Raw genomic sequence first — 23,972 nt, forward strand, 5'->3', positions numbered from 1 at the left:
AATGGACAAGACTTTCCAGAAGAACTCTAGTGGTAATTGGACATCTCCACTTCCTTTCAAGAATGCACGTCCACACCTTATGAACAATAAAACTCAAGTCTTCAAACGGGCTTGCAACCTAGACCACAGTTTGAAGAAAAATCCTGAAAAGCTAAAACAGATGTGTGAATTTATGGAAAACATATTCAACACAGGAGCAGCGGAGAAAGCACCAGAGGTAGCCAGGGGACATGAATGTTGGTACATCCCAATATTTGCTGTGACACATCCTAAGAAACCTGGCAAAGTTCGTGCTGTATTTGATTCTTCGATAGTGTATCAGGGATGTACATTGAATGATGCTCTTTTGTCAGGACCCAACTTGACAAACAACTTGCTAGGAATCTTGTTACGATTTTGCAAGGATTTGTGTGCTATAGCAGGAGACATCCAGCAGATGTTTTACCGTTTCTTTGTAAACGAGAGAGACAGAGACTACTTACGGTTCTATTGGAATGAGAACAACGATCCACATTGTCAAATGGTTGAGTACCGTATGACCGTCCATGTGTTTGGGAATCGGCCTTCCCCTGCGGTGGCAACATATGGGCTTAGATGGGCAGTACGAGACGCGGATCACGATGTCGTCAACTTTGTACACCAGGACTTTTATGTTGACGACGCATTAATGTCTAGACCTACTCCTGAAGAAGTGATTGAACTTATGAGACGAACTCAGAAGGTACTTGCTGAAGAGGGGGAAATAAGATTGCATAAGATTGTGTCGAATGTACAAGAAGAGGTGGATGCATTTCCTCCAGCTGACTTGGGAAAGGACGTTCAGGACTTGTCGCTTGGTGGGGATGATGATGTAGTTCAGCACAGCCTTGGATTGGCCTGGAATCTGAGATCTAACTGTTTCGTCTTCCAGAAGCCAGATGCTGATGTTCCCTTCACTCGCCGTGGAATTCTCTCAAGGGTCAACAGTATCTTTGACCCCATTGGCTTTCTGTCTCCAGTGACAATATGTGGTAAGATGATTCTACGTGAGATGTGTACAGGGAGTCCAAGCTGGGATGATCCTCTACCAGAAGAGTACCGAGATAGATGGGAGAGTTGGAGTAAGTCGCTTGATCAGTTAAGCAGTCTACATATTCCCCGGATGTTCGTTCCACAGTCGCTGAGCTTAGCATCAGACCCACAACTGCTGATATTTTCCGACGCATCGGAAACTGCGATTGCAGCTGCAGCTTACCTGAAGGTGAAGCATGACATTGGATTTGTCATGGGAAAGTCTAAACTCGCACCTCTACCAGGGCATAGTATTCCACGTCTGGAGCTATGTGGTGTTGTGCTGGCAGCGGAAATAGGAGAATTTGTGTCAGATCACCTCCCTATCGCTTCGTCATCAATCCAATACTTTACAGATAGTAAGGTTATATTGGGATACATAAAAAAAAAACAGGACAAGACGATTTTACAACTATGTAAGTAATAGGATTGCTAGGATCCATGCTGTATCAACCCCTATCCAGTGGAGCTATGTGCCCACTCACCTGAACCCGGCCGATGCAGCGACTAGGGGATCAGTTTCTGACATTAGTCATATGTTAGACACATGGCTTGTTGGACCACTGCAGTTTTGTTCAAGGGACCTAGCAGAAAGCGAACCTGAGGTTGAATACCCACTAATCAGCCCTGATGACGATAAGGATGTTCGTCCCGAATTGAGCACCTTTAAGGCTGTACATGTATCGACTAAGCTACCCCCGATCGAGGATCGTTTTACTAAATACTTTACTTGGGACGGTCTTGTGGCCGCATTGTCCATACTTCGACATGTAGCTGCCTCCTACCGAGGTTCCAATGACTGTACTGGTTGGCACATGTGCCAGAACACCAAATGTGAATCTGCGCGCAGAGACACTGAACGCTTCATTATTAGATGTGTACAAGCTCAGGCCTTTGGTCCTGAACTCGAAGCAATTGAGAGAAAACATGACCTACCTAGGGACAGTCGTATTCTGGATTTATCTCCCTTTATTGATGACAAAGGTCTGCTCAGAGTTAGAGGTCGTTTGAACAAGCTGAAGAGTACAGGACTCTCGTCGCTTAACCCAGTTATAGTTCCTAACGGACATGTGGCAGTACTACTGGTACGTTTCATCCATAACAAGGTTTTCCACCAGGGCAGAACGATCACTGAAGGCGCCGTACGTTCTCATGGCTATTGGATCCTGGAAGCAAAGAAACTCGTATCCTCCATCATTCATGGTTGCGTTGTGTGTCGGAAGCTCCGTAGGATGCCCCAGGAACAGAGGATGGCAGATCTCCCTGTTGATCGGCTCACCCCAGGACCCCCATTTTCCTCTGTAGGACTTGATGTGTTTGGTCCGTGGCCGGTAGTTACCAGAAAGACGCGTGGTCTATCAGCTCAGAGTAAAAGATGAGCCGTCTTGTTTACTTGCTTAACTACACGAGCAGTACACATTGAGGTGATTGAGGACATGTCTAGCTCATGCTTCATTAATGCCCTGAGACGCTTTATAACCTTGCGTGGACCAGTAAAGCTTTTTCGTTCTGACAGGGGAACAAATTTTATTGGAGCTGTGGAGGACCTTGATGTGAATGCCATCAACGTTGAAGACAATATGATGAAGACTTACCTGAAGGAGAACAGAGCAACCTGGTTGTTTAATGCATCCCATATGGGAGGTGTATGGGGGAGAGTTATTGGTAGTGCTCGCAGGATTTTGGACTCTATGCTGCTTCAAGACAGAGGCAAAGAACTTGCACACGAAGTGCTAGTCACGTTCATGGCAGAGGTTTGTGCCATACTTAACTCTCGCCCGATAGCGCTTGATACCCCATCATCACCCATGGTACTGAGCCCATACGTACTCTTGACACAGAAACAGGGGGATATCGGATCTTTCTCAGAACATTTGGGTTTCAAGGACATGTACACAGCCAGCTGGAAACATGTTCAGGTGCTCTCTGATATGTTTTGGAAGAAGTGGCACATGACCTACCTGGACAGTTTACAAAAGAGACAGAAGTGGTACTCAAGTAAAGAGAATCTGAAGAGCGGAGATGTTGTACTCTTACCTGAGAAGAATGTCCATAGGAACCTGTGGCCGATGGGGATAGTCGAGCGCCCGATTGAGAGCAATGATGCAATGGTCCGGAAAGCTGTTGTACGTGTCGCCAAGGACAGGAAGGTTTACATCCGACCCATAACCGAGATGGTTCTCCTGCTTGAACAGTAACTTTGTGAAAAAGATTATTGTAGTTATGCAGTAACAGTTTGAGATTTTTGTAAATGTAAGTTAGTGACTGGTTATATCTATGATATAAGACGGGGAGTGTAGTGTTCATGAATAAGTTTATGTACAACTTATTTTAAGTGCAACCGGATATTTCCGGGTTTACAGTGTTCTTTGTTTTGTTTAATACATTTAAGTTCTCCATGCTGGTGCGGGATGCAGCACATGTTTGCAGCTATAACGTCAATATTGTCCATCCGGCCGAGAGTACATTGTAAGCTTTTATGTTTGTAAATGTTTACATGGTTATAGTATTTGATTTTGCTTTAATGTTTGCATAGGTGTCATACGTTTTGTGTATTTCATAGTCGTTTCTAAAAATAGCAGATACTGCCAAATTTACATGTATGATATAGCATTGATATATTTGCTTAGTTCGCTCAATGAGATATTGTGAGATAGCATTACTATGCATTCTTATAACTTTCAAAATGTATGTAAGTCAGTATATATGAATGAATATCTAGTCAGCATGTATGAATGTCCTATGACTGTCTGTTATGTGTTTGTGTACAGGTTCATTTTGTTTGTATTTCAGCCTTTCACCACGTTCTTCAATAAACTTGAAACACAGTAAGTCAGTTTGATTGTGTGGTTAGCTGCCTATACGCAGTGATATATATATATATATATATGTGTGTGTGTGTGTGTGTGTGTGTGTTGTTTACAATTATCATAGGAAACCTTTACTTGATTATTAATATTTAAATTCTCATTTTCGTTTTAGTAGGACGTACTTTTTTACTCGAAAGTCAACCGTTCAAAAAGAAATTTTTTTGGGTTAAATATTTAAAGTCGTGAAACTGATTTTAATTGCGTAATTTCGTGATAAAAAGAGGAAAAATTACGCCAAAAGATCTTCATTGGGATTCAAACCCATTTTACCTTCCAACGCTGGCTGAGAAAATTCTGAAAAACACTACTTACCATTTTCCCCTCTTTGGACTTTTTTTTTTATTTTAACCATTTTTTAATGATTAAAAATGAAAGCTTACAGAGAGATAAAATACTTAAATCCAGCAAAAACCTGTCGTCTTTTCTATGTCTAAGCAAAAGGCTGGACCAAATCTTCTCATGTTTCTAGGGGAAAACAGAGTGAAAGATCTCGCCCAAGAAGAGGAAAATGTACCTTGTCGTCCGATAGAATTTTTCCTGCTAGAAAGAAGATTGATATGGGTACATAATTGACAGGAAACCTAAGATCAATCAAGAAAAGGCGCCTGACAACCAAAAATGTGAATGTAGGACCCCCTTGCAAAAAAAAAACTACCGTCGTATATTGTGACGAGGAACAAGTTGAAGAAATTTTGTCAGCTGTCTGTTGTCAAGACACCTGAATAAGGATTTGGTAAGCAGATATTACATCAGTAGATCAGATGACCTTGATATGAAGTATCATAAATCAGTGCGACTTGATTTATATAACTATAATCTCTGGCCCCTTTAAAACATACGCGTACACCTTTCAGGTGTACATCTGGACATAATTTGTTGACTAGGCATTCAACCAAAAATTATCCAGAAATAGTAATAATTATAATTATATTTAAATGGTATATCATGGGTGTTGTTAACATATTAATAATTTGTATTCATTTTTACATATGAATATTAAGTATTTCATCAAATTCGTGACGGAACCCAATCTTCTGTTTGAAGTTCCATGATGGATCAATATAAAAGAAAAAGAAAATACTGCACAAATTTCAAGGAGAAATTTCCTAACACGTATTTTAAGAGAAATTTGTATATAGAGAATAGTGTAGCAAATGTGGAGGAATACAGAAATTATGTACCTAAAATGCCATCTACTTCGTCGAAAAAAGGAAGACTATTAACAAGTTCGGGATGCTGAAGCTACTTTTGAACCGGACAATGTTTCTGAGGATGTATCTACAGACAGTGAAGAAGGCACTAATATAGAATAAGATGATAAGGAGCTTGTTGAAATGTTTAAGCAGGACAGTGAAGGAGAATCTGAGATTCCTACAGAAACAGACAAAAACCATGAATATATTCAAATCATATATACAAATCCTTCTAAAATTATTGTTAAGGTGACAAGCAGTTTTTTTTTTTAATTTCAGATAAGGCCTTATCATTCTTTATTATGCAGATCAAATCAGTTTTTTTTTCTTGGCTCATTTTCTTCTTCATTTACTGCTACTCTTTACAAAAGTTTTCCATCGACACTGACACAGGCAAATAATTCAGTACATTTAAGATGTGTTAAAAAAGTGTAACAATTTTGTTCAACCAACTATAAAATACCTTATTTCAGAAAGCTCGTTGGAGAAACTTTTTAAATGTGTAACTACATGGAGAGAGATAACTTTTGTTTCCAAACGCATACTATTACAAAAGTGTTAAAGACAGTATTTACAGGCTTGTAAAAAAAAAAAAGGTTTTGGAAACTTGTATGAGAAGTGTCGTCATCAAACTTACACTGACGATGTGTTAAGTGATGTGTAAAGTAATGGTTTTAACACGTGTGTGTTTTACATGAATTTATTACAGATTGCTTAGTATAAACAAAGAGCATAAAGATATAGCATGCAAGCACGTGGTTACAGAATGCACAGGAGATTGGGATAATCTCAGAATACAATATATACGTTACATCCCCCTTCTTTGAGAAAAATGTCTTTACTTAATTTATATAATTATCATTTAATAAGAAATAAAACATTGAAAATTACTTAAGAGTCCATGATGCCTAATTTAAACTTTTGGAGATAGTCTTTGTTTTACAGTTTCTTTTCCAATAGATAATATCTTACACTGAACATTCACTTCACTAAGAAAGAGGTATATTTACAATATATACAGATGATGGTAATACAATAAATGATCATGTGGCCAATAACAGCAAAGAGGATTATTATGCCTCAACACTTTTGCTGTTTCACTTATCACTTGTAGATCTTAAAATCTTCAAAACGTTTTGGCATTTTTATTTGTCTTGTAGAGTGTCTGATGGGAGTAATTTTATCCGCTGATGGTTTGGGGTTCTCTGCTGATGGTGGCTTATCATTCATCACATTATCAAAGTTTGGGGGGGGGGGTCTACTACGTTGTTCTCAATGAATGGCTCATTGCTGCGCCGCAGATGTTTCCTGTTTCGACGATAGGTGCGACAATCCTCTGTAGTAACCTGATATGAGCGGATATTAACTTTCTCGTTAACTTTTGCCTTAGTCCAGGTTTTTTCCTTTCCAAAAGGTCGAATTCTCACGGTTTCCCCAATATTAATCTTTGGTAGGTCTTTAGCTGTTCGGTTATAATAGAATTCTGACAGAGATTTCCCTTTTGCTAATTGCTCTTTGACATTTGTCGGTAGGGATGGTTTCAAAATTTCAGATTTTGTTGGTAGTAGTGTTCTTGTACGACGTCCCATTAGTCTCTGGACAGCGGAACGTCCGATATTATCTGAAGGAGTGTTTCTCCAATCGAGTAGTGCCAAGAAAGGATCTTTGTTGTCTAACTGGCTTTTCTTTGATAAAGTTTTTGCAATTTTCACAGCATTTTCTACCTTTCCGTTAGATTTTGGGTATAAAGGTGATGAAGTTATATGATTGAACTCATAGTTTTGTGAGAAGCTTGCAAATTCTTTTCGATACGATATATCCTGGTGAACTTGAGATAAAAGATACCACAGAGTCTGACACATCTGTTTCATATTTGGATATTTTACTTGAAAAAGACGTTAATGGTAATCTAACAACCAAGCTATATGATAAACGTGATGACTTTAACTTTTCAATCGTCAACTTTCTTTCCTTATGCAGCAATATACCTTCATCACCTGCATACGGGGTATATATCTCTCAGTTGATTCGATATGCAAGAGCATGCTCTACGTATGTACAATTTCTAAAACGAGGTAAATTATTGACAAATAAGTTGATGAAACAAGAATATCAGCTGTCTCATTTAAAGTCATCATTTTGTAAGTTCTATGGTCGATTCAATGACCTTGTCAGCAAATACAATTTATCATTGAGTCAAATGCTGACTGACGTTTTTCATACTAATTGACACACTGAATTGTCGACTGATTTTTCCGTAACTTCCCGATCATGACAAGGAGCACACGGCGGGTGTGACCGGTCGGCAGGGGATGCTCACTCCTCCATGTATTTTCCAGTTGAGAGATTTCCCTTGAGATCCAATTTTCCAGGTGTAGGAATTGATGGATTCACAACAATGTGAAACGGGAGCATTTGCGTTTCCCTCGTCACCCATGGTGTCCAGTTAAATCCAGAGATTCACAGGAAGACTCAGATAAACACTTCTGACACCATGTAAAGTAATGGTTCTAACACGTGTGTGTTCTACATGAGTTTATGACAGATTGCTTAGTATAAACAAAGATCATAAAGATATAGCATGCAAGCACGTGGTCACAGAGTGCACAGGAGATAGGGATAATCTCAGAATACAATATATACGTTACATGATGGTTTAAAAAGAATTCATTGATGTGAAGTTTTAACTTTTTTATAGAACCAAACAATTTTGGACTTGTGTTAAATTTTGATTGATTTCAACCTTCTAAGTACTAGGTGCTATATATTTGTCAATTAGAACCTGGAAAACGGAGGCCCCTAACATTATGGCAGACGTAGGATCGGCAATATATTTTCGCTGCTTGTTTGAAGCTTTTGTCAAAAGATTTTTTCCCTTTAAATCGAAAATTTAATGCTCAACCTATCTAAAGGCTTCTAAGAAGAAAAATATTAAGGTGGCAGAGGATAGTTTTTTTGGCAATCAAAACATCTGACTGACGGTTTCCTTAATATTGAGCTGCTTTTAAAATGTGCATTGGAAAGTTTTAAATTCTCACTACATGTAATAATAGTATGGTCTGGCCCCTTGAGGAATCTGAAGCTTTTAGGAATAAAACATGTACAACTTACACAATGAGCCCTACTGATGGCACAGGCACAATCTCAAAATTTCATGTAAATTAAGCCTATTTTCACTACTTCGCCGGATCCGCAACTGCTTCCAGGCCCGTGCTAATGCCCTAAGCTACCACACAAATTGCAGACAGATACTTGTACATACCATTGAACAGCAAGAGATAATGCCTCAACCACCTCGTTTTCAACCTACAATTCATCCTATGAACCCACCCCGCTTTTCTGATGAAATACCGGAAGAGTGATTTTTGATCTTAGTTTCGTATTTCTAGTCCATATCCCATAAACAATAGTTGTGACACGAAAGTGTCATATATCAATAAAATATACAAGGCCACCAATTCCCTCCAAATGCACACAAAAAATATTCTAACAATAAAATTATAAATATATACTTTCAAACCTTAGGTTCCTCTATTTTTTCTAAGTTTTGACCGGTACTTAATCCGAAACTATCCTCTGCCACCTAAATATTCTATTCCTGCACTTTATCTATTCGTGCTCTATATCCAGATTTGACGATACACATATCACAAACAAATATTGGCTCATCTTCGATACGGAAAAGATACATTACGTTTTTATACCCCCCCCCCTGCAAACAAATTTTAGTGGGTATGTTGGGATTGCCATGCCCGTCTCTCTGTCCGTCCGTCTGTACATTTTGTCCGGACCTGTTCTCGGAGACTATTGCACGGACAAACAGCAGATACTTCAATGGGAGTGTGCAAGTTTAACGAAATACTTTAAGCAAAGTTGCGTGTTTCGATGTGGGGAAATATTCAACCTTGGTGGAGGTGAGTAACGCGAGAACGCCGCTAAAACTTGCTGATGTGCAGATTGTACCCAGCTTCATCCTCAGGTAGTGTAGGCTCAAGTTTGTTCAAATGAATGAGTGGGTATCATCAGGTCGAGCTTTATGAAAGTCACAAGGTAAGAATCGCATTTATAGTTGGACCTTTGGGCTTTTAATGAGAACCATCGCATGCCATTCAAAGAACTACGCACGCTAACTCTCGATTTCCGCCTACATTTTAAACCCATTTTAATTCAATACTAATGGCAATTTGGCCGTAAAATCTTTGTTCAGATTCAAATACATTATTTGGTGAGAATTTATGATCAGATTACAATTTAATAGAAACTGTTTCAGATAACATCATATACGAATACAAAATTTCATGTTGCATTATAATATACCTTGAGGGGCATTCATGTCCTATGAACATAATTCTCGTTTTTTTTTTTTTAACTAATCCGATGTCTAATTTCTGATTATCCGTGTGTCTGTATATACAAAATTTCCGTCACAGTTTTCTCAGCCCCTATTCATTGCTGATGATTAAGATTTTAGCAGAATTTTTGTTTAGGCATGCCTCCGTGATCGGAAGGTCGTGTGTTCGGATCACGGCCGCGACTAACCTGAGTACATAAAAAACAGGTAGCAACTGTTCCTTCGCCAAGCGCTCGGCACTTTGAAGTGAAAGTTGCGGGTCTTTCGGATGAGACCTTAAAAACCGAGGCCCCGTGTCACGGCAGGCGTTGGCACGATAAAGAATCCTCACTGCTAAATGGCCCCCGAGTGCCGAGTAAAGGTCAAAATTTGAAGCCCTTCACCTGTATATGGTGACTCTCTGTGTATATGAGTGAAAACTTCTCGAATGGGACATACAGTTAATTTTTAGGCATGCCATATGGCAGGATTCATGAGAGCGTATACTCATAGCAGGGGTATTACCTGTGAGCATTGGCTCACAGACTTCTTGTTTTTCATGTGCGATGCTGTTGAAGCAGTTCAGGCTTTTGATTTTGTACTATTTTTTAAAGGTAGATCTTCATCCAAAATGAAATTGTAACACTGTTAGTGCGGTTTTGACTAGAAATGATGAAAGTGATTATTTAGTAATAAAGAAGAGAGAGATTAGGAACCAAAGGAAGAGAACAGGATGATTATATCAGTAATTCAGATGATAGTACAGAACGTCCAAGGGAACGGCTTTTGGACTAAAATTGTGAATCGGGGGAATTATGAACATAATTGCGAAGTAATCAAGGAGGAATCTGGCATGATAGTACCAAAGTACAGACCAAGAGAAGATGAAGAAAAAGAAGCAAAGTTGTATTTCCCATGCCAATTCTATTTTGGTACATACAAAAAAGTGGACTTGTGGAAGCATTTAAAAGACTGAAATACAACAAAAATAAAACAAAATAAATCCATGGGTCGGGAACCCAGATCCTTCAACTGGCGTCGGAATTTCCTAAATATTATGGACTCTGTAGAGGACTAGGCCAGGCGATGGGCCAGACATGAAAAAGAAGACCTTGACACTTTGTCAGAATGGATTAAATGTATCAGATGTATGTTAGAATCGCGCATAAAAAGATTGAGGGGCAATATGAGAACCATCTATCCTTCTGTATTCATTAATCCAGAAGTGAAAAAAGAATTAGATAGATTACATGATCAGTACGTACTGATCCCTGCTGACAAAGCAGGTAACGACATTGTCTTTTTGTAAGGCTCATTATATTAAATGTATTTTAGAGGAACTTGGATTTAATTCTACAAGTGGTAATCCAACTTATACTCATAGTTCACTTTCTAAGGAAGAAATTCTTCAAAATCATGTCAGTTTTGAATATTTTTAATATTCCAAACAACCAAAATGAATTTGAATTACCATATTTATATAGGATTCCGAAACTTCATAAAAATCCTTACAAACAAAGATGCATAGCGGGTTCCAGTAAATGTTCAACCAAACCTCTTTTGTTACTTCAAGATGTTAACAGTAGTGAAGGAAAAACTTCAAGAGTACTGTGCAACAATATATTCGAGAAGTGGTGTAAACCAGATGTGAATACTTCAAAATTCCAAGGGACTTTTAGAAAATTTGAAATCACAAGATTTCACCAAAATCAACAGCTTAAAAAATTACGACTTTTCAACTTTATACACAACCATTCCCCACGATAAATTAAAGTCTAGGCTTTTTGATATCATTGACAGCTGCTTTTTCAATAAAAATGGAACTTGTAAATTTACTTACCATGTCATTGGTCATTTGCAAAATTATTTTGTTAAAAAACATTCTGATTGTACACACAAGTACTCTGAAGTTGACATTAAAAAGATGCTTGAGTTTCTGATTGACAATATCTATGTGGTTTTTGGAGACCAGGTCTTCCAACAATCTATTGGAATTCCCATGGGTACCAATTTTCAGTACGTTTTTTGTTAACTCCCTATATACAAAGACAATCCGGTACCTAGACATTTCTTAACGGGTACACCTTTCTCTAGCACTGTTTCACAGTCCATGTTAATGTCTACAATTCCCCATTACACCCCCATTCTTGACAGGATAAAAGCTACAGTGGGCGGAGTTTTCACATGCTCAGAAGACAAACCTGCAACTTAAAGCTGAACAAGATTCGTAAAAGAAATTTAACCGCTATATTCGATTGGACTCTCGCTATCTGAGGGTCCCTATATATAGAGCCGCTCATTTAGTCGCTGTTCAGTGTAATCAATCGTCACCGTTGTAGACGGACGTTTACTATATTGCAATCGGTAGCGAAAAAAAAACTGTTTACTTCTAATGCAGGAGAGTAATGTGACCGCGTGTTTTTAACTATAAATATATTATCTGATAAAAATACAGCATTGACTTGTTTAAAGAACTGCTTACGATAGCATTGTTCTCCCGCCTACCTCCAAGTCAATTTTCAAAAGTTAACATATTTGAATGATTTTTCATATTTATATAGATATTTATATGAATTTTCATAAAACATTACTTCTTTGGAAAAAAAGAGAGATAACTCTATAATTTGGGTAGAACTTATGTTTTTCACCATAGAAATCAATGGAACACGGAAAATGCTTATTTTTTCACTAATTTCAAAACGTTTTACGCCCCGTGGGGATCCGTGTTAGAATAGGTCCTCAGTACCCCCTTGTCGTAAAAGGCGACTAAATGGGGCGGTCCTTCGGATAAGACCGTATAAACCGAGGCCCCGTGTCACAGCAGGTGTGGCACGATAAAGATCCCTCCCTGCTCAGAGGCCGTAAGTGCCGAGCATAGACCTAAATTTGCAGCCCTTCACCGGCAATGGTGACGTCTCCATATCAGCGAAATATTCTGGAGAGGGACGTTAAACAGTACAATCAATCAATCAATCAAAACGTTTTACAACTGAAATATTGTATTTTATTAATAATATATGTTTAATTTTATAGGCATAAAACATAAAAAAAAGAATATCCAAGAATATTTTAAAATGTGGTGATGCTTTAAAGCCCGATTTCAATGGAAAATATCGTCTACCTCCCTTATTTTCAGAGCTGGAATTAGGGGTAATTAGCTATTTAACACTGGCATTAAAATTATCAGTCTATTCCCATTGAACTGTTCTTTGCATTCAACAAAGATTTTACGGTCAAATTGCCATTAGTATCGAATTAAATGAGTGTAAAATGTAGGCGGGAATCGAGAGTTAGCGTGCGCAGTTCTTTATTTCCATAATGTATTTCCATACTTTAAGTAGTATTAAGTAAGAGCGTTTGTATATATTTATTTCACTAAGGCTATTCCATAGGGTTTCCCATGAAGTCAAGCATGCTATTCATGCATGGGTAAATCCAGGTATTTGATTGGTTACTCTTGTGAGAAGCTCAATACTAGTTGTTTCTTTTTAAGACATTCAAAAAAGATCCTTTGTAGTGACCAGAATTCCTGAAAAATATACTGACAATATTGCTATACCAGACATAATGGACTTTTGGACAATTTAATATACTAAACAGGTCAGTTTATCAACATTTTTAATTATGAGCATAATGTGTGAAAGTTACGTGAATGAGATTTATGTAAAATGTTATTTTTTTTTTTATGATTTTTTAAATATATTTTGCCAATAATCAGTCATACTTACCTTGTGAAATTTATTATAAGTATGACTGACCGAGAAAGGAATCCCCTATACAAGAGGCCCAAGGGCCTTAACGGTCACCTGAGTATAATACAACAATTTAGAGGATCCGTAGAGTATAAAATGAACTGAAAGGTGAAGCTTTGTTGCCCAAAAGCAAGAAAAATAGGGTGATCAGGATCAAGAAAATAATAATAGTCTTCATTAACAGATCATAAATTAGGTTCTAATCTGTTCCCCATTTATCACTATCAACATACAGTATATTAACAAATTATCAATGCTTCTGTACTATTTCAATTCCTTGTTGTAATCTCTTACATTGGCCTCTCTTGGTCTAAAAGCTCTTTCGTGCGCAAATGATTTAAGGCTAGGTATAGGCGTTTTTTTATGCAAATGAGCTAATAAAAATGCAAAAGAGGTATAATTATTATACAGAGAAAGCTTAAATTCATTTTATACATATTTAGTTCCCAAGGCATGTTTTAGCTAATGCACATTATGACGTCATATTATGACGTCATTGTTCTTTAGTACTAAAACATATCAACAAACGGCTTTTGCCGAAGGACATACCTTATTTAATTTTAAGTAAATAATGTATAATACAGCGAAGAATATTCTAAAGATTAATCCCCCGTGGGGACCCGGGGTGACAAGAATAGGTCCCTGGCACCCCCTTGCATGTCGTATGAGGCGACTAAATGGGGCAACCTGTTGGCCGTGGGTTGCGACCCGTGTTGGTGGAGAAGGGGATCCTGGTGGCTGAGGTCTGCAGGTGCTGGGTATAATGCACCTGATAGACCAACACTCCACTTTGGCCCCATATTCATCTAGACGGGAGGTCAAGTTTGGCCCGACTTTATCAATCGGCTGGTCATGCCGAGCTGATAATATCTACATGCCTTAGTATTGATGTTTTGCAATGTATTTTCAATTATCTGTTTGTCTCTGTTTTGCAATTTCCAATACGCCTACGTTTCCATGTTGATATTTATATATTAAGCGGTGGCTGAGGGTAAATCAGGAATATCGTGTCTGAGTATAGTTTCTTTGTATCCTCTTGGTATCAGTCTTACTGGATATCCGTTTGACTAGATATCGCCCTTGTTGGCGCTCCGAGGCGGGCGGGGAGCAAGGATTCTGAAACTCTTTTCCTCTAATCATGGCTCTCTCAAAAAAACGTTGTTACCCAACAGGTTTCGATATTTCTTTTAACGATGAACAACTTAATTCTGTTGTGGAACATTGGCCCCGCTTCATCACACTTGAAGCACAAATATCAGACCAACATACGAAGCCTTTAACAAAGGTATCGCCATTTGTCATTCAAAAAGGTATTCGCATCATCGTCGGTACTCCCAAAAATGTCAAAAAGTTGAAATCTGGTGCTCTACTTATTGAAGTTACCAAAAAACAACAATCAACTTCCTTGTTAGGTTTAAAAATGCTTGCCGATATTCCTGTTATTGGTAAAATCCACAGTGGATTAAACCAAAGCAAAGGCATACTGTTCGACAGAGATCACGACCTGGATGACATTCCTGAACAGGAGATTCAATCTGAATTAGAAGCCCAGGGAGTGATCTCTGTTAAACGATTTACCAAAAAACGGAATGATATTATCGAACCAACAAATACATACCTTTTGACTTTTGGCATGCCAACACTTCCTACAAATATAAAGGTTGGGCTCTACCAAATGAAAATCGAGATGTTCGTTCCAAATCCGCTGCGTTGTTTCAAATGTCAGCGGTTTGGACATGGACAATCCAATTGTAAAGCCTCTGAAGCATGCTTCAAGTGTGGTGAAGATACAATAAATACATTCACAGCCAAGTAGCTTTGAAAACTAATCTACAAGCAGTAGCTATACGTCTTTCTCTTGAAAAAACAATTACCCTTTGTTCTGTATATGTACCTCCAAACTATAATTTACAAACTTTAGAGATTACAAAATTGATACAACAACTTCCTGCTCCATTTATGATTGTGGGTGACTTTAATGCCCATAACCCATTATGGGGTAGCGACAAAATAACAGATAAAGGAAAAAACTTGAAGATGCAATATCACATCATAATCTTTGTATACTTAACGACGGCTCTAGTACTTACCTGCATCCGGGTAATGGTTCATATTCTTCAATAGATATTACTTTAGTAGATCCTTCTATTACATACTGCAAATGAATGCATACCTAAAACCTCGACAAATTCTACTAGAATTAAAAAACCATGGTTTACAGAAGAATGTAATAATGCTATAAAAGCTCGCAAAAAAGCAGAAAGACAGTTTAATAGATTACCAACATCACCAAATTTAAGCAATTTCCGTATATTTAGAGCAAAAGCTCGGAGAACTATAAATTTTAATAAACGAAAATCTTGGAAAAACTTCGTTTCCAACCTTAATTCGCATACTCCTATCAATAAGGTTTGGAACGCAATAAGAAAAATTAAAGGAAAAGGTCCTGAAAAATATCAACATCTTAATGTTGGAAGTCAAATTATTACGGATAAAAAACAAATATCAAATGAAATAGCTAATACGATATCTAAAAATTCCTCCACAAATAATGTGAGCCCAAAATTTAGTAAATATAAAATTTCACAAGAAAAGAAAACGTTAGATTTAACATCTGAAAACAATGAATGCTATAATCATCCATTTACTATTGACGAACTTCAAAAATCTTTAGAAAAGTCTCATGATGCAGCTGTAGGACCGGACCAAATCCATTATCAAATAATTAAACACCTTCCTATAAACAGTAAAGAATGTCTTCTCCAAATTTTTAATACAATTTGGGAACGAGGTCATTTTCCACCTTCCTGGGCCCAAGCTACAATTATTCCTATTCCAAAACCTGGAAAGGACCATACAGATCCTAATAATTACCGACCAATTGCTTTAACCCTTTAACCCCCAGAGACGCATTTGGACGCATTTTCAGCATAACAAGTATTTAATTGTTGGCGTTTTCTAAATATTCGGGTTACAACAAAACATTTGATATTCTCTGAAACTAGAGAAGAAACTAAATATTTTTTCTACTCAAAATTTTTCTGTGCGATGTTGAGAAATTATAATAAACTTGAATTGAATATTGCATATCATTGCAGGAAGTTGATAAAACTACTCAAAAATGACTGATTTTGTGCTATCTTCTGTTGGCTTTATCTAAATTACAAACACAATAAAATAAAAAATGATTGCCATAACCTGAAAGCTGGGAATATGCCCTTCATTTTTTGTTCAGGACATTATTAGGTACATGCATCCGTTACAGAGATATTTGTTGTTGAGTATTGGAACTTTTACGTGTAAAATACACAAAATGCACCATGACGTCATTTGATGTTTTACACGCATAACGAAATTGTTCATGAGCTCAGTGTAAAACAAACTGGCTCTTTTGATATACGGAACAGATTTACTTGTTTTTAAAAATGAATTATTTGTAAAGAAGAGTTACGACACGTTTTGAGACATAAACATAAAATATAAGGAATTTTTCATAGTTTTGGGAGATATATACATGTAGTAATAGTCTTTCACCCAACGCCCCGATTGCGTACACCCATTGTATCAGAAATCCCTGTCGAATTTTGTGTCAGTCCTACATGTAGTAGAAATAATTAATCAAATAATTAAATATCATCCTTACCATTTTCCTAATCTTCAGATTTATTATTGAAAAATGAAAAAAAAAAAAATATAAATCTCTTTTTAGTACTTGGTGTACTTTATTAAAGCGACAGGATAGATAACGCAGTTATCCTTTTTAATGATTAAAAGATGAAAAAAAAAACTGTCACAATGAAAAAGAATACATCAAAAGTGCTACATCGTACGTCAAACAGCTGATTTTAATCAGATTGCTATATTTATAGAAATAATTTCTGAATAAACACACAGGAAACTCAGGTTTCTTTGTTAGTGTTAAATTTATTTTTCAGTCTTCACAGAGTTAAGAACAAGTCTATATCAAACTGGATAAAAATGGAAAACTTGGGATAAACTAACAAATTCTCCCTCATTGCCTTATCCTTTACAGATTAGCAGGGATTACATGTATGTGTATTGAAGAAACTGAAAAGTTGAATCTACTGCTACAACAAAAATAAAACGGAGCGAGTATGTAAAATATTTGCCAGAACATCGCGCGAAAATAGTAAACTGTGCTTTTGAATGTAAAACCGCCATTTTACTATTTTCTAAAAGCTGTGGAGAAATGTTAATGAAAGTACAATCAGAAGTATTCGGAAACTATGCCTACGCTCTATAATTTTGGAAAAACTTGTGTTTTTCACTATAGAAATCAACGGAAAATATTTTCAAAACATTCCCCTTTCCTTTTTACTGCAATTTTGAATTTTTATTTAACAAATTAATACCAAAGCTCTTGTTGTTCCTGAAGGGGAGGGGGGGGGGGTATGTTTACAGATAAATTACATGAGTTAAACATATGGACAAAATGAAGGATCATTTATCCATGTCTATGAGTATTTTAAAATCGGAGTACTATCTTAAAATCCCTTGATGTTTTAAGGCCTGATTTCAATGGATATACATCTTCTAGACCCCTTATAAAAAGGGGTATGATTAAGAGCAATGAACAAATTAAAACTGGTATAAATAATGTCATATTGTAATTTTTTTTTAATTTACCGGGTGGTAGTAAATACAACAAGAGGCTGGGCCACATCGCTCACCTGAGCTCATTGGCTAGGAAGAAGCAGTAATCAGTTTAGTATTGAAGGGGGAGGGGGGGGGACTTTAATTTAAACTATCCCAGGATTCTTCTATATTAATATCACTAATCATGGCATTGCTGTTCTTAAACAGGAGAATTTTAAAGATTTTTTTCCTATGTTTTCCACCGTCATGTTACCTCATTCTGTATAGCTCTCCCTCCGTGATCGGAAGGCAAGGGGTTTGAACTCGGTTGTGACTGACCTAATTTGATAAAAAAAAAAAAAAAAAAAGAAAAAAAAAAAGGTAGCAACTGTTCCTTCGCCAAGCGCTCGGCACTTTGAAGTGAAAGTTGCTGGTCCTTCAGATGAGACCTTAATGACCGTGGCCCATGACACGGCAGGCGTAAGCACGATAAAGATCCCCCACTGCTCAATGGCCCTAAGTGCCGAGTAAAGGTCTAAATTTGAAGCCCTTCACCGGTATATGGTGAAGTCTCTATATGAGTGAAAAATTCTTGTACGGAACGTAGAACACCATACAATCAATCAATCCTATGTTTTCCTATGTAAAACTCTGATCTCTCATTGTGGCCCCACACTACCCACCCTAAGTTTGAACAAATTTGAATCTACACTACCAAAGGATGCTTCTACTATGCAGTAATTAATTTACAAAGATTGCATTGAAGTCTAAGGGGACAAGCAATTTTTCTTTTAGAAATAAATATTCAAATAAAAAGAATATTAATAAATACTGTGGTGGAAACATTAGAAGTAGAATGACAATTGAAAACGATTTTTTTTACCCGATAAGTTTTTTTATAATTGAATTTTTCGAATAAAAACCAGAAATTAGGACACATCCCACCCTTACATGCTAATAGTAATAAATAGGAATTATCTCTAAATATACTGAGTACCATATCTGTCGTGTATTCAATTTCATTGAATCTGTTGATATTAGGGATGGAATACCTTAATTTCTTTATTGCTGATTCAGCATCCAACTTCTTCTGCTAGCTTTTGAATGCCTGACTTTCGCAAAGCTTTGGCTTATATACCCTTTGGTTTGGCTAGTCAATTCCAAGGGATGCCAGGTCATTCCATAATTATTTCAGGTCTTCAATGCATTTTACTGGAATGCCACTTAACCATTACACCTATATATTTCTATGTACAACTCTGACCCACTGTTGTGGCACTGCCCTATCCGTGGGGGTCTTGTTTTGAACAAACTTGAATCTACACTACTTGAGGATACTTCTATATTAAAATAACTGATAATGGCTTAGCTGTTCTTGAGAAGAGGATTTTCAAAGATATTTCCAATATATTTCTATTGTGAACTTTGACCTCCTGTTGTGGCCCTGCCCTACTCCCAGGGGTCATGATTGAAACAAACTTGAATCTACACTACCTGAGGATCCTTCTATTTTAATATGACTAATAATGGTTTTGCTGTTCTTCAGAAGAAGATTTTTGAAGACATTTCCTATTTATTCCTTTGTAAAAATTTCGACCCCCTCTTTAGGCCTTGCCCTACCCCCGGGGGTCATAATACGAACAAATTTGAATCTACAGTATGTCATGAAGCTTTCACATAAGTTTCATCTTTTCTTGCTCAGTTGTTCTTGAGAAGAAGATATTTAAAAGAAGCCACCAAATTTTCACGAATTCTTAATTATCTCCCTTTGAAGGAGAGTGCGACACTTCCTGTGAACAAACTTAAATTTACCCAAGGATGCTTTGTGGCAAGTTTGGTTGAAATTGGCCCAGTGGTTCTTGAGAAGAAGTCGAAAATGTGAGTTTACGGACTACAGACAGACGCTGGACACTCTTTGATCAGAAAAGCTCACTTGAGCCTTCGGCTCAGGTGAGCTTAAAAATTACAATATGACAAGTTGTAATTTTGTATTTACTTCCATCCGGTAAATTCAAAAAATTCAATATGACAGTAATATAATTCAATCACTAGTGACTATTGTTTGCAATCAAAAAAATATTAATGACAAAATTGTCATTTTTATTGAATAAAGGGATGTAAAATATAGGCTGGAATCGAGAGTTAGTGTGCGTAGTTCTTTGCCATATTCTCCCCATGACCTTCTTTTAAAACTTAATGATGAACTAGTGATATTGTATATTCGAGTACATATCAGGGTGTTGTGAATTCTCAGATGCAGGTCTCTTGAACTAGGCAAGTAATTTTATTCAGTGATAAAACTCTACTGAAAATAAATGGGGAACCATTTGATGTCAAAAACGACTGGGCATTAATATTGTTTCTTCTAGAACACATGGGTTTTCCAAAAAGAAAAAAAATCGGGTATTTAAGGCGAGATATTTTCTCGCATGATTCCGCGGACATCAAATCAACATTTACCAAACGAATTAAAGACAATGTTCAGCAATATCCCTCCTCCTCTCCCTTCGACCAACGTTTAATATATGTCAATTTTTGTAACGTGTTGATATTTGTATTTTTAATGTGTAACACGACGTTGAATATAGTATACCCACGTTTTGTTAGAAAGTTCCCTTCTCAAAAGTGCTATTTTTGTAACCATGGCAACACTGTTCTTTGAAATAAAAATACTAAAATATTGAATTTTGTATCTTAGTGTTCTTTACATGCGTACCTGATTTTACTGAAGTCAAGCAAAAACTGTCGGAGGGAAAGCGATTTGAAACTGCTGAATATAGTGTACCCGTGTTTTGTTAGGAAGTCCTTTTCTCAAAATCGCTGTTTTGTAACCATGGCAACACTATTCATTGAAATAAAAAACTAAAATAAAGAATTGTGTATCTTAGTACTCTCTAAAAGTGGACCAAATATTATTGAAGTCAGGTAAAAACTGTAGGAGGGAAAGCGATTTGTAAATTGCATATAATTACAACAATCAGACAGCTGTATAAAGTCAGAGTCTAATACACGGACATTGTGTAATTGTATAAATTCTTTCCATCAAATAAAATTGACCAGTATAACTAAAAACTAATTGTTTGCATGCTTTGTTTTAATAGTATCACTAAATCCTCTGTTATGGAAACATTATTTGTAAATTTGTTTGTATTTCTGTGATGTAAAAGGGGGGGGACACATATTTTGGCAGTTATGGGTCACATTCGTTGCCATGGCAACCACGACGTCATTTTACTCTGCATAATTAAATATTTTAAGATTTTACCTTTCAGAAAATGTATAGGTTGCTTTATGTAAAAGTGACTAGAAAATGTTAAAATTTCAATTTGAAATTTTAGGCAGTTTTGCAGAAAAATGCAAAATCTCTGGTAGTTAAAGGGTTAACAAGCTGCTTATGTAAAACCATGGAAAAGATGATTAATGAACGCCTTGTATGGTTTCTTGAAACCAATAATATTTTATCTAATATACAATGCGGTTTTAGAAAAAACCGAAGTACTATTGACCAGTTGGTACGACTGGAAACCTATATTCGAGATGCCTTTATCAAAAAAGAGCATGTTGTATCTGTATTTTTTGATTTAGAAAAAGCATACGATACTACATGGAGACATGGCATTTTGGAAGATTTTAACAATATGGGCCTTAAAGGACATTTGCCCATTTTTATCAAGAATTTTTTGAATGATAGACATTTTAAAGTACGCTTGGGGTCTACTTTTTCGGAAAGTTTTGAACAGGAAATGGGTGTGCCCCAAGGTAGTATTTTATCAGTCACTTTATTTAGTATAAAAATTAACAGCTTAGCAGAAGTGCTTAAAAATGATATGCATGGAAGTTTATATGTCGATGATTTTGTTCTTTGTTATAAATCCAAAAATATGAATTATATTGAGCGAAAATTACAGTTTTGTCTAAATAAGATTCAAAATTGGGCTGATGTAAATGGATTTAAGTTCTCAAAAAGTAAAACCGCTTGTGTACATTTTTGCTCTAAACGGAAAGCTCATGACGAACCAAGTTTGCTGCTAGATGGAAATCCTATAAAAGTAGTTAAAGAGATAAAATTTTTAGGTATAATTTTTGATAGTAAACTCTCTTTTGTATCGCATATAAAAATGTTAAAAGAAAAATGTAAAAAGGCATTAGATGTTATCAAAGTTATTTCAAATACAAAATGGGGGGCGGATAAAAATACTATTTTAAAACTCTATCGCTCTTTAGTAAGATCCAAGTTAGATTATGGCTGTATTGTATATGGCTCTGCAAGAACTTCATACACAAAAGCTCTTGATGCAATACATCATCAAGGCCTTCGACTGTGCTTAGGAGCTTTTCGAACTTCTCCTATGAACAGTTTATATGTTGAGGCAAACGAACCGCCTCTCGACCTAAGAAGAATTAAACTTACCTTACAATATATTATGAAATTAAAAGCAAATATTGATAATCCTGCTTATAATTGTGTTTTTCATCCGCAGTGCGAAGACTTATATCATAAAAGAAAATCATGTGTAAAACCCCTTGGTCTAAGATCTAAAAAACACATCAGAGATTCCGATTTACCTTTGGATATAATAAAGCCTACTACTTTCTCCGAAATACCGCCATGGAAATTAATAAATCCAATTGTAGATTTATCTTTAACTGAATTTAAGAAATCGGAAACGAATTCTCTTGTTTTTAAACAAAAATTTGCCTAAATTAAACATTCTAAGGGTTCTACAGTCGAGATTTATACGGATGGTTCAAAGGATAAAAATAGAGTTGCATCAGCTGCAGTGATGGAAGGCAGTGTTTTCTGTACACGGCTTCCAAATGAAGCAACAATTTTTACAGCAGAAGCAAAAGCCATTCAACTTGCATATGAATATATCAAATCTTCTAGTGAAAACATATTTACAATATTTTCGGACTCGCTCTCTTGCTTACAATCTATACAAAATAAGAACATTGATCAACCTTACATTTTAGATATATTAATTCAATATCATCATTTCGGGCAACAAGGTAAAACAGTTAACTACTGTTGGATTCCGAGTCATATCGGCATCCCTGGAAACACTAAGACCGACAATGCTGCAAAAACTGCACTTCAACATGAATACTTTATTCAAAATTCCTTACACCGATTTGAAATATCTAGTTAAAATTTATGTTGATTCTCTTTGGCAAATTTATTGGGATTTTTGTGATGAAAGTAAGCTTTATGCTATTGAAAAAAAGTTAACAGATCATCTGACTTCGGTTTGAAACGTCAAGACGAAGTAATTATTTCAAGAATACGTATCGGTCATTCAAAAATTACACATGAATACTTATTGAATCGGAAGTCTCAGCCAGAATGCATATCCTGTGACTGTCCGATAACTATAAACCACATGCTTTTAGAATGTTCCGATTTTACGCCTGTTCTAAGTAGACTTTTTGGTAATGTGAGAACGATGTATGAACTTTTTACAAATGTTAATGTTTATAAAATTTTAGAATATCTACAAGAAACTGATTATTACAGTAAAATTTAGAATAAAATAAAGAAAAGAATTTTGATGAGAAATACATGTTCATAGATCAATTTAATTTTTAACAGTTCACATATTTTTAACAGTTTACATATTTTAAAATTTTAAGTCCGTCGGACGGGACATTAAATGGTGCCCCGTGTCAAGGATTACAACCCCCTTGGCACGTAAAGGATCGTTTCTCTGGATTTCGAAAAAGAGTAGGCTCACTTGGGGCCGCCAGAGAAACCAAAAACCTTTCATAAACCGAGTATTTAAAAAAGTTATCCGCCGAAACATGGCTGAAATATTGCCGACTCGGCGTTAAACAATCAATCAATCAATCTAAAGATTAATAAAAATGCTGGACAAATCCTATGCACTATCTCGTTTGATAAAAATTTGAGGAAACTTGCGCTGGACTGTGAATTTTTACCCCGTTTCAACTCAAAACTTTACAAATAGTAACTAAACAATTGATCTGTCGACATTTGTGCAGCAATATCACAAATCCTTGGAATATTTTGCTTCTAATTAGACCCTGTTTCTGTAAAAATAAATAGGGTATGCCCTTGCGCCGAAGCTTTTTTGTTGATGTTCTTTATAAATGTGTGTAGTAGAGAGCAATGACGTCATAATATGACGTCATAGTGTACTGGCTATCACTTGTCGCGGGTACC

The 23,972-nt window shown here is 36.4% G+C and overlaps 1 protein-coding gene across 1 annotated transcript; it reads left to right on the top strand.

Annotated features, from left to right (window-relative positions):
• Window positions 1-2,486: 2,486 nt before the first annotated feature.
• Window positions 2,487-3,248, top strand: LOC133179528 (uncharacterized). The gene has a single exon (XM_061314265.1). The coding sequence runs from the start codon at window positions 2,487-2,489 to the stop codon at window positions 3,246-3,248; it is 762 nt and encodes a 253-aa protein (XP_061170249.1).
• The last annotated feature ends 20,724 nt before the right edge of the window (window positions 3,249-23,972 follow it).

The sequence above is a fragment of the Saccostrea echinata genome, unplaced genomic scaffold, assembly GCF_033153115.1.
Source record: "Saccostrea echinata isolate AGI-Se365-2 ecotype Australia unplaced genomic scaffold, CSIRO_AGI_Sech_v1 ptg000005l, whole genome shotgun sequence".
Classification (NCBI taxonomy): domain Eukaryota; kingdom Metazoa; phylum Mollusca; class Bivalvia; order Ostreida; family Ostreidae; genus Saccostrea; species Saccostrea echinata.